The sequence below is a fragment of the Ostrea edulis genome, chromosome 2 (assembly GCF_947568905.1).
Source record: "Ostrea edulis chromosome 2, xbOstEdul1.1, whole genome shotgun sequence".
NCBI classification, from domain to species: Eukaryota; Metazoa; Mollusca; class Bivalvia; order Ostreida; family Ostreidae; genus Ostrea; species Ostrea edulis.
In genome coordinates this window covers 43,850,461-43,862,919 of record NC_079165.1, presented here as the reverse complement: position 1 = coordinate 43,862,919, position 12,459 = coordinate 43,850,461, and the positions used below count along the sequence as shown (strand labels likewise).

At 35.5% G+C, this 12,459-nt stretch overlaps 1 protein-coding gene across 1 annotated transcript in view; it reads left to right on the top strand.

Moving 5' to 3' along the window:
- Positions 1–12,459, top strand: part of LOC125667097 (uncharacterized) — a 73,710-nt gene that overhangs the window by 665 nt on the left and 60,586 nt on the right. Inside the window, exons 2-18 of the mRNA XM_056154127.1 lie at positions 140–261; positions 1,098–1,264; positions 1,468–1,652; positions 1,997–2,122; positions 2,618–2,839; positions 3,572–3,720; positions 4,276–4,387; positions 4,934–5,055; positions 5,278–5,472; positions 5,720–5,951; positions 6,271–6,390; positions 9,615–9,782; positions 10,276–10,458; positions 10,594–10,884; positions 11,209–11,444; positions 11,643–11,721; positions 11,840–11,986. Of these exons, the coding sequence (XP_056010102.1) occupies positions 164–261; positions 1,098–1,264; positions 1,468–1,652; positions 1,997–2,122; positions 2,618–2,839; positions 3,572–3,720; positions 4,276–4,387; positions 4,934–5,055; positions 5,278–5,472; positions 5,720–5,951; positions 6,271–6,390; positions 9,615–9,782; positions 10,276–10,458; positions 10,594–10,884; positions 11,209–11,444; positions 11,643–11,721; positions 11,840–11,986 (2,832 nt within the window). The 5' untranslated portion in view covers positions 140–163. The remainder of the gene's footprint in view (positions 1–139; positions 262–1,097; positions 1,265–1,467; positions 1,653–1,996; positions 2,123–2,617; positions 2,840–3,571; positions 3,721–4,275; positions 4,388–4,933; positions 5,056–5,277; positions 5,473–5,719; positions 5,952–6,270; positions 6,391–9,614; positions 9,783–10,275; positions 10,459–10,593; positions 10,885–11,208; positions 11,445–11,642; positions 11,722–11,839; positions 11,987–12,459) is intronic.

Below are 12,459 nucleotides of genomic sequence, written 5' to 3'. Positions count from 1 at the left end.
TGCATTACTTTGAATCATGTTTATTATAATGAGCCTGTTGTTTTTCATGCAGGCATAAATTTTTCGTGCACTTTTGCCATGTTGATGACCCACGGTGGAAAATTCACCATGTACATTATGTACTTTATTTTCATTTCAGATTCACATAAAGTAGTCATACAAAATGGATGAGCGGCTGAAGTGGTTGGAACTGAGGATCAGCTCCTCATTACGACCCAGAAATGAGGACCTTAAGAACATGTTTCTCAATGATGAAAACAGGTAAACGCAAGACAATACATGTATACCATGCATGTACAAACATTTCATGTTAGCAATCATATAGCTCTGTAACATATTTTTGAACCACAATATCATAATTTTTGTGAAAGAAAAGGCTCTAAGGATGATCAGAATGTCACAGGGTGATCGTCATAAAGTGCTCAAGACTGGATTTATTGTTCAGTATTACATATATTTATTTAAGGAATAGGTAAAAACATATGAAGAAAATATACTTAAAACACAAACACATAAGAATAAACAAAAACACAATACACTAGACATTAGACATGCAAACAAATTAAGGAAATAAATGATTAAGGAATATATGAACTTTGCTACCAAATACTTTATAAAACAGTATATTGTGTTATAAAACAGTGTTTTACAATGTTAATAGTATTTGACAAATATCTTACCAGGTATCCAGATTCAATAAAGTCAAATTACTTAACATCAAGAAAGAATATGGTAAATAGATTTTACAAGAATATCTATCACCTTTAAGATAGGGGTTTTGAATTTGGTGGGATTTACACTTTATATAGTGCATGAGAGTTAGATAACATGCATATTGAGCAGCGGCCAGTCAGCTGTATAATATCTGGATAAACAAAAATATGAACATCAGATGACAAAATATTCACACATGTATGGCTTATTCATACTTAATATTCACACAAAATTAGCTGCATTTGATGCTTAACAGTATATATTCAATTGCAAAAATATTCATTTAATTGACAATTGTGACAAGAATATATACAATGGAATGAATTTGATTTACAAAATTTAACTCTTATCATAAGCACATTATTTTCCCAATGTCATTACAGACTTGCCTTTTATGAGTTTATAAACAATGAAGATGTGAGGAAATTGTTTGTGTATAGCAAGGAAAGACAGATTGTTGCTTCACTGATTCCACCATTTGATCTGAAATACAAATCTATCTTCTTCCTCAAGTGCAATGCTGGAACAAAACTTACAAAAGAAAATATTGGTAAGTACATGTATCTGAGTTTTCCATTATAAAATTTAGCTCTTTTTTTTATGTCTTTATACAGGTTCTGTTGTAAGTGTCAATTTTGCCAAAGATTACAAGAGTTATACATGTATATAATCAATATATTTTCCTTTCTCTTCACGGCACTTGATGTGGATTATAGTAGAAAACATATTGTATAATGTCTGTATTCATTTCAGGAAATGAAGTTTTTTACATTGACTGCACAAATATACCTCTTGAACATCTGGAGTTACTTATCAGAGAGGTTTATCTCCCATTAATGTGCACAAATCAGGGCAAAATTGCCACAGGAGGAGACAAAGTAATGGATATCCTTCACAGACTCATGTCGGTTGTAGAGGTGTCACAAGGACATGTTGAGGTAAGAGGGTTGAGGATAAAATAAAGTGTACAGATATATACATGTTTGGTGGATCTCATATAACAGAACGAGACACCACTTATATGTACGAGATTATATTAGAGCCCAGTTCAATCCCTTCATATTTCTTTAATAATAACAATCAGGGTTACAATGAGATCAGTTATAACATTGGATATGACAAGATGTCCTCTTGAGCTTCTCAAGCACATTTAAGATGTCTTAAGGAGATAATTGCCATATTCCCTCCTGTGTACCATAGCTGCTCACATACAGAAAGGAAATACCCAATATAAAAAAAAAAGTTCTTGAAATACCATAGATCAATCTTTACAATATCTTAGGGGCGCATCATTTTGAGTCTGCCCTCCATAGAAGTCTTAGCAGAAGCAGCAGCTACACCAAACAGACGAGGCGCAGTCTTACATGTCCTGGAAACCACAGTGCTGGCATGGATCAAACAAATTAAGGTACCTAGTTAAAAGGGTCACTTACATGTTTATGCCTAGGTAAAATAATAAAAATTTAAGGTATTTAGAATATTTAGAAATGATTCTCATGTGGTACTGTTTATGCAACGGATAAATAGATCATGTAGTCAAAGAAACAGAACATACACACACACCGAAAAAATTCTCATCAAGTATACTACAAAATCCTTTCATGAATTAGTAAATAATACTAATAGTTAATTTTGCAACTGAGTTAGTAATTTGTAAAAAATTAAAAATAAAAAAAGAAAGAATTCATTTTAAAGAGTGTATTTTTAAAAAATGATATATATTTATTATTGTGTATTTCCACATGTACTTATTTTACCAGTATTTTTATACTGGCATTTTCAGTGTCACAGTGTTAATGTTCTGATCTGTATACAATAAGATGATTGAATGGCTTTATAAATCAGTTGTACCAAACAAAGATACTGATGTTTTTACCAATCGATGATCTATTTTTATCCACAGGGAGTATTAAAACACAACCCAATAGGAGACCTGTTTCACCACTATGGACCAGAACCAGGACCTCTGGATGAAATCAAGATGTGGGAGAGACAATTGGGACGGCTGCACTCCATTCTTCGACAGCTGGAATCCCCTGTTGCAAAGGACATCCTTCAAAATCTGGACCAGGCTCAGAGTCAATACTCTAGTTCATTCAACCATGTGAGGAAAGATGTCAACAAGGTATGGATATTATTTGTATTCAGGATAGATTTTAAAATATATATCATAACTTCATGCCTTCTGAGATTATGACTACCATTACTATATTTGTACTTCTACACATCTCCCTTGTGGTTATTGGAACTATTTTAGTCTTCCATCTTGTACTTCTCTACACCTTTGTAATTTATAGCTGATAGAAATTTTTTGCCAATTTTGATTTTTTTAATTGAAATTTAGATGAGATTGCATTTGATTCTTGAATTTTAAGACAGTTGATCCCATTTGAAAACTTTTCTAGACCCATTACTGAACATAAATGAGGTAGAAATGCAGATACATGTAATATACTGTAATAGGAAGGGAGAAGTTACAAAGGACCAAACTTGGATTAGAACCTGGGCCTCCTTTAATCTCTTGTCAAGTGCTCTACCAACTTAGCTATTTTGCTACCAGTGATTGAGCCCTTCTGATTGCCACATTCCTCCCTCCTTGAATATCACCCCTTGAGAACATCAACCCAGGACCTTTATCCCCAGGCAGGCATTTTCACCTGTCTGTTCCAAGGGCTGGTCCATGGCACCAAATGTTACAGGAAGGGAGAAAATGCAACAAACCAGACCAGGATTCGAACCCAGGCCCCCTGAATCTCTAGTCAGGTGCTGTACCAACTGAGCTATCTGGCCACTGGGGATCGAAGCTGTGTAACTGCGACAATACCATAGTTAAATGTTTCTTTCAATATCATTGTAGGCTGTAACAGAGACTAACAGGACCCTCCGATTCCTTAGCACCATGCAGTGGTTGTTTGAGGACTTGAACAGCAGCCTGAACCCTTGTCATATGCTGAAGTTGTTCAAACCTCTGATGCAGGTTCTCTTTTTAGTTTGGCAACATTCTGTGTAAGTATTTCGATTTTGGAAAAAACAAAACTTCTTTGAAATGATTGCAAGTATAGATACATGTATATCTGTTGAATACAAAATATTTTGATTTTGATTATAGATTTAAGAGAAAGAAATTCAATTTAGTTCAGCTTAGAGTATTTGTATCACATTTTTACATAAAAGGACTTCAACATGGTTTACTTTTACTTAATCCCAATTACTAAGCTGGACTTATCTTCAGAATTAATATAAGCAAATACTAGAGATATCACATATATAAAGTTTTTGCCTTTGATATCATTACCAATTGTAATGATAACCATTTCCTCATAAATGGGATACAGTTCTGAACAATGCACATATGAATCTAGAGTCTATTGTAACAGCTGGCAATTCTGACAGCGTTATAAGCACTTCATGAAGTATGACGGCCCAAAGCATCACACTTCATATCCTCATGTATTTTCAAAAATGAAATTTATTTCTTGAATAAATGTGTATATTGTAATGTGACAAGGACTAATGTGGTGAATTTAGCTGTAGCTATAAAGATAATTCTTCTGTTATCAGGTATTACCACCAAATGGACAAATTCCACAACCTTCTGAGACTTCTGTCTAATGAAGTGGTCCACAGAGCAATTGCTATGGTCGGAGAGGACATTCTCAGAGAACCTTTGGAGGTAGTTTAGAAAATAAAGAAAAATGCAAGACATATTCAAACAAAGTTTTAAGAGGAATAACGCATTGTGGCAATGGCTGACTTCCTTCTAAAATATAAATCATGATATCAGTGACATATTCTTTTTCAATTTTATTGCCTTGGCTATATCAGTGGGTTAATGTGAGGCTACCGATCTGTAGATCATGAATTTGAGTCTCACAGGGGCAGGTATCTAATTTTTTCATAGGTGACGTTCTCCTAAAACTATATTTTTTCAGTAAATAAAGTAAATTCTAAAGTTTTCAATTTCAAAATATTGTTTTACATATCCTCCACTTTCCATCCATAGTAGTTTTTCTAGTGTGTAATACCTCTGTAAGGAAAAAGTATAGTTTATAAAATTGAATTTCAAACTGATTTTATATTTTAATACCAATATTTTTACTAGCATAAGATGAAAAATCAGTGCTTATATACATGTACAAGTACAATGATTTCATAATTCATCATGTTATCTAAGTAATACTTCAATAAACAAAGGAATTACACTGTACATTTTTTGTAGTCATATACCAAACTGAAGGAGGCCTTAAGGGTCTGTGCTGCATTTAGAGGAACCTACCTGGATTTCAAAGACAAGGCTGATGACAAAAATGCTCAAAACATTGCTGAAAACGCTGAAAGATTGTAAATATTTGTTGTTTTATGTGATAGAATCAGTAAAATTTGTGGGGGGAAAATTATAGAAATAGAACTTTCATTTATGTATGAAAATTTACTTATTGTGATTATTTGTGTACCGGAAATATGCATTCAACATTTCATTAAATATTTTACAGTAAATTATGCTTCTTATGTTGTATATGTATTATTTTACGTTAACAATGTTACATCTGCTTCATAATTTAGGGCATCAAGACCACAGGGCACTTTGTTCCTGACCAAAATGTACGGCCCTCATGCCTACACCCCCAGGTATGGCCTTAGGCATGGGGATGGTCACTCCAGCAGCGACTCCCTGAATGATGACGAACTGTGGACAGACAGCCCCTGGCCTCCACGAAATGCCCCTTGCTTTGATCTGCTGAACAGCTTTATGGAAAGGTATCATAATTTATTTTTGAAACTTGTTTTCTTGTATTAAAACTTTGACCATGTTTGAATGTCTTGAAGTCTGCCAACTGATAAATCATTATGGATGTAATTTTTCCCCTTGTCATAGGAAGATGTCTTGTAAACATAAAATTGAAAATAAAAAAGGTCTTTGTTGATGTCAGGTATTTTCTTCTTTTATAAGATCCAGTATCTGATATCAGTATTAAATCAAACTAATTTTACTTAATTTGAACAGGTGCAATGATGTGCTGGAGCTAGTGGAGACCACTCGCCACTTCCGTCTGCTTGCAGATGCCGCTGAGATAGGTGGCGCCGGTAGTATGAGTTTGGATGCCTTGGTCAAGGAGATCCATGTCAAGTATACACAGGCCATGAGGGAGTTTTTTGCTGTAGTGGACAATGTCCTCAGTATAGATGGAACTCAGAATTTTGAGAGGGCTTTCTTCAGATTTAGAACTGTGGTCAAGGTATGTCATTTTGAGCAATGAATTAAGAATACATCACTTGGTATATATTATATTCCTAATAAAATGTCATCCTAATGACAAAAATTGAGAGAGGGGATAACATTTTGTCGCTTTTTAGATATTTGATATGACTGTGCATCAACAGTTTTCATAAATTCAGATGCAATGTAATTTTACTAGAATATATCATGATTTTAGATTTCCTGAAAGCATTTTTTCAATGAATTAATGTACCAGGTCCATTAAAAGTCAGTCATATTATCTGATTATTCTATTAATTTCAGACATATCAAAACTTATCTAATTACTTCAATTTTAGTCTTTGGAAAAGAGATTAGCAGAGATCTTGCGTCTGTCTTACAACCACTGTCCCACTGTTGAATCTCAGCTGAGGCTGCTTGAAGTGTTTGAGGGAGTCAGTGGACGAGAGCTTGTACAGGTATCAATATCTTACCAGTCTCAACAAACATAAAGTGTCATGACCGGCAATTTTCATTATAGTAAACACTTGCAAGATCAACGCATACATTTTTTGACGACAATGTAACAGAATTTTATGCATATCTATGTTTCTTACTATTAATCAAGAAATGATAATATTAATGTATCAATATCCTTGCAACTTCCTCATACTTTTGGTGGATCATACCAAAATTATTTTTGTTGTTGTACTTTTTCTCTCTCAGGATTATTATAACATATTTTTATAATCAAGAACAGAACCAGTTTAATGTAACTAGAATATGAACCCGACTTGTGGCTGGTCATGTCACTTTAACAAATCATGACCGACAGTGATTTTTTTAACTGCTTGCCTAATTTCAAAGCAGAAAATATGGTTACCATAGCAATCAGAGTCATAAAAGGAAATATTTGTGCAATTGTTTTATAATGAAAGTCACATATTTAAGTTGTGTTGAAATTTACACATGTTTGTCCTTTGATATGAATTCAGTGTTACTTGCAGATTTTTCATGAATCACATCTTTAAACATGTTAAAACCTTTTTTAAAATTTACTTTTTTATGAAAAGAATATAGAGGAGACTAACTGGTAAATAGGTATAAATATTGAAGATTGTCTTCAGATTGCAAATATATTGGCAAATTTATGTTTGTTGCATGAACACATGTCCAGTGTTACAATCAGTAATCAATTTAACAGCACATCACATGGAAATGTATATTCATGTAATCATTTGTCAAAGTACATACATTTTAGGTTTGATTTAATTCTATTTTTAATCAATTTGAAAGAACAATGGGGTTTGTATCTAGACACTGTCAGCAATACTTGATTTTTTTTTTTATGTTTTGATGAATGTTTCGACAGGGGTTACATCCACAATTCATAGGATGCACACACACATCTGTAGCTTGTGCACATTTTTATCTGTTGATCTCTTAGTAATGTTGTTTGGTATGTTTATTTCATCTCATGACTTTGACTTTCAAAAAAGTTTTTCTAAGCACAGTATAGGGAGGGTAGGGCTTGGATTGACATGGATGGTGAGGCAGGAATTAACAAGGAGTATAGGCCTGGGATTTACATTGAGAATGGGGATGGGGTTGACTCAGTGGGTAGGGATAGGATGGACGTGGAGGGTGAGGCCAGGATGGACATGGAGGGTGAGGTTGGGATTGACATGGAGGGTGGGGCTTGGATCGACATGGAGAGTTAGGCTGGGATTGACATGGGGATGGGATTAACATGGAGGGTGGGTCTGGGATTGACATGGAGGTTGGGGCTGGGATTGACATGGAAGGTGGGGCTGGGATTGACATAGGGAGTTAGGCTGGGCTTGACATGGGGTTGGGGCTGGGATTGACATGGGGAGTTAGGCTGGGATTGACATGGAGGTTGGGGCTGGAATTGACATGGGGAGTTAGGCTGGGATGGATATGGGTAGTTAGGCTGGGATTGATATGGGTAGTTAGGCTGGGATTTCCATGAGGGTGAGACTGGGATTGACATGGAGAGTGGGGCTGGGATTGACATGGGGAGTTAGACTGGGATTGACATGGAGGTTGGGGCTGGAATTGACATGGGGAGTTAGGCTGGGATGGATATGGGTAGTTAGGCTGGGATGGATATGGGTAGTTAGGCTGGGATTTCCATGAGGGTGAGACTGGGATTGACATGGAGAGTGGGGCTGGGATTTACTTGGATGTTCAAGCTGCGATAGACACAGAGGGTGAGGTTGTGATGGGCACAGAGGGTGAAGCTAAGATTGAAATGGAGGTAGGGCTGGAGTTGACTCAGAGGATGAGGATCGGAAGGACATAAAGGATGGGGTTGGGATTTGCATGAGAGAGGGGCTGGGATAGACATGGAGGTTGGGGCTGGGATTGACATGGAGGATGAGGCTTGGATTGACATGGAAGTTGGAACTGAGATTAAAACAGGAGGTGGGGATTGGATTGACACAGATGGATGGTGGGGCTAAGATTGACATGGAAGATGGGACTTGGATTCACACTATGGGTGGGGCTGTGATACACATGGAGGATGAGGCTGGGATTGACTCAGAGGGACATGAAAGATGGGGTTAGGATTGCCATGTGAGTTTGGCTGGGATTGACATGGAGAGTGAGGCTGATATTAATACAGGTGTAGAGATTGACAGAGAAGTAGGGGCTGGAATTGTTATGAATGGTATAGCTGGATTGACTAAGAAGGTGGAGCTGGGATTGACACAGAGAGTGGGGTTGGGATTGACATAGAAGTGAAGCTGGACCTGATACGGAGGGTGCAGCTGGAATTGACATTGAGGATGGGGCTGGGGTGGACATGGAGAGTGGGATTGGGATTGTCATGTTTGGAGAGCCTGGGATTGACATAAAGGGTGGGAATAGGATTGACACAGTATATGATTGTACAGTGGTACGTTATCCCACAAGTAGTTTTGTGTTAGAGATTTTTCTCTACAGAACTATCAAAAGAGCAAAGCAAGTTAAATACAACTAGATAGTAAATATCGAATATTGTAATAAAAAGTGTTATTTATTATACAATTTCTGATTATACATGTATCTAGCTTTTCCTTACTTTTAAGTATCACATTTTTTGTGCATTATGTTTATTATGTTGATGTAGTTAGTGTAGAATTTCTTGTAAATTTTTTATGATATGAATCCTTTTTTAACTTATGAAATATTTAGATTATATAGATCTTTTAAAGTGAAATAAAAGTTAATTGACAATAAGTATTACCTTAAAATGTCATATATACTGTACATATACAGAATTAACAAATAGAGAATAAAAATATCCCAGTGATTTACATTGCTGTTGTTGGTGTACCTGCTCATGATTATGTTTATATAACCTTGCTTCATTCCTTGGCTACAATAGAAGAACAGGACTAGAATCTGGGTATGTCCTTAATCAGTTACACAGTATACTAGTATCGATTTCTGAATGGCATGGACAATTCATGGGAGCTTAAACATTGAAATGGTTGTGAAACAATCTGATTAATTGTGTATATTATGTGATTTTTCTTTTGAGTGTTTCCTTGTTTTAAGTTATAACCCTATAAATGTTTTAACTTACATTCTAGTTTACTAACCAAATGATCACTACAATTAAAGTAATGCTTTTATTCAGGGGTCCTGATGCCTACAGATGCCTATATATTCTTGCATTTTTATGTCTTAACAGGTCCACTTGAAAGACAAGGACCATCAATTAGTACAGGCATTTTCTGCAGAGCTGCAGACCGTTAGAAATATGTTTGATGAACGCAGCATCAGCCCACCTCTGCATGCCAACATGCCTCCCATTGCAAGTCGTCTGTTCTGGGTCAGAGCACTGCAAGAGAGAATCAAGGTCAGTTTGTATAAAGCATGAGAAAGAAAGTGAAATTGATACACCTCTCCCTAACTCGGACAGTGGATCTGTACAATGTTTATTTGTCCCAGGCCATCATATTTGGAAATGTTCGTGTCTCAGATAGGGATGGTAGTACATGTACAGGTATCTAAGGAAAAAGTAAATAGAATGTGTTATGGTACAAACTACTGTAAACTTTTATTCGTGACTGCTTTTTTTTGTGATTCACCTGTTGTAAACTGGTTTGCAGCGAGTAATTTTTGCAATCGAGTTTATGACAGACATTCAAGGACTGGTTCACAATGAGAAATATTCATGATGATGAAGTTCTCGCAAAATTTTCTCGCACGCGAATAAAAGTTGGTTTACAGTAATATAATTATAAAATGAATTCATTATGTCTTTACTTGTCTTTTAATTGAAATCAAAATTTAGCTTCCTGTATTATGTCACACACAAAGGGATTTCTTAAAGTTCATTTTTGATTCAGAGACCCATGGAGAAGCTGAGACGAGTGAGCCCCCACTCCCTGGAGGGGGATGAAGGTTGGCAGATGAGAGATACTTACCAGGAGTGTGTAAAGGTTCTGGAAGAGTATGAAAAGAAGATCACCTTAGACTGGCAGAACAACATCACATCAGAGCTTACCATGAAACTTAAACAACCTCTACTGGTGAGAGGAGGATCCATATTTCTGGGGGGTTTATATCTCAGAATTGAGAATATTTTAAAAATGCTTTTATCAATTAAAAATTGCTTTCAATATTCGTAATTCAAAGATACGAAGTTATGGATTTTTCTTGGACAGATTGCAGAAGAATATGATGAAGAAGTGGATATTCGTCCACAAGTTGTCCATGCCAACTTAGACTCTCAGCTCCTGCTTTTGCTGAAGGAGATCAACTATCTGTGTGGGGAGCCATTTGATATCCACCTCCCATCTGCTGCAAAAGAATTGTTGAGGAACACTGATGCTCATGAACTGAGGACCACTGCTACTCGCCTGGAAACCATTGTGTCTAAGTACAACAACATTATGAGGTCCATCACTGAGTTTGAGAGACCTCTGTTCGAAAGGAAACTTGCCAAAATTGACATTGTAAGTTTCTCTGTAATTTGCATCCATATCAGTAGATTTCAGTAATGTTATGTCAGAATTTTGTAATTACATAGATGTGAATTCTCCTTTTTAAAGAAACTTTGTCGCATGTTGTCTTAGAAAAAGCACCTAGATCTAGTTATGTTCAGAGCATAAACATAAAAGAATTTACTGAGTATTTTTTTTTTTTTTTTTTTTTTTTCTCTTTTTTTTTTCCAGAATATTTACAAATAGATTAATCTGTATTCACGTTCATAGTATTTGTACTCATAGACAACAAAGTTTTTTTTCATTACTTTAAATCGCTTAATTATTATTTAACAGCTATTTGAACAAGGCTTACAACAGTACACATGGAGGATGAAGGAATCGGCCGACTTCATCGAGCAGGCCATGTCTCTTGTCTGTGTGGACGTCCACCAGAACCTGGACATCGTCCAAACAAATTGTCATGAGATTGCTGGAATCACAATATCCTGGTCCATGGGATCTCTAGATGTGTTTATCTCCAGGGATCAGGAGAAATCATACTCCATGGAGGAATTACTCGGAATGCAGAAGTAAGGAAAATAACTGTGTGACTTGGACATTGGTTTATTGAATTAAGGAAACAGATAAATGTCACATATTTGCATTCCCATATCATTTGTGTACAGTATCATTCATATTTTGGAATATATATTTTAAATTTTCATTAACAACAGATTTAGTTTTCTTTCTGTTAAAACTTGTTTATATGAAGGTCTGGTATATTGTAGGCATTTAGAAGATGACTTTGAAAACACAGTCATACCATCAGGCCACAAAATCCATCAGCTTGTGGATACATCATTTGAGGTAAGCTATTTAGTACTTGTATTCAAAATTTCAGGAAAAAAATAAAAGTTATTTAGAAGTTCATGGAACACAGATAATTAAAAGCACCCTAATTTCACCATGTTTTTGTCCTTTTCAGGCAGTACAAATAAGTCAGGCCTCCCCTGCCTGGCAGGATTATATCGACTATGTGGATGCCATCGTTTTGGATGGCCTCAAACAGGCCACTCTGACAAGTCTTAAGTCCATGCTAAACAATCTGGTACAGGCCAATATGGCTACGGAGGTGAGGGTCAATATTTATGCCTTGTAATAAAATTCATGCGTAGATCGTGATAAAATTGTAAAAGATTTCGATATTTTGGATTTCTTTATTCAGTGTATAACATATATTTCAATTTAGTTTTGTTCAATACATGCATTCACCCTTTTCTAAAACAAAGTGTGAGTTGCAAACAGTTTTTCTCCATTATTTACCACATATCAGTTTAATATAACAATATTTACGCATGTATACTTTTGTCATACTTGTATAATTTATTATGATTATGATTGGATTATTCATTGACATCACCACGTTGGTATACAGTCAAAATAATGAAAAACGAATAGTCAACATTATCATTACTAACTATATATCATGCAAGATATCAAAAAATCATTCAGTCGTTCAAACGACATAGATTTCATTTCCTGTGCATAAAACATTCATGTGAATAGTTACACTCACAATAAATATAAATATCTATCATTGTACAA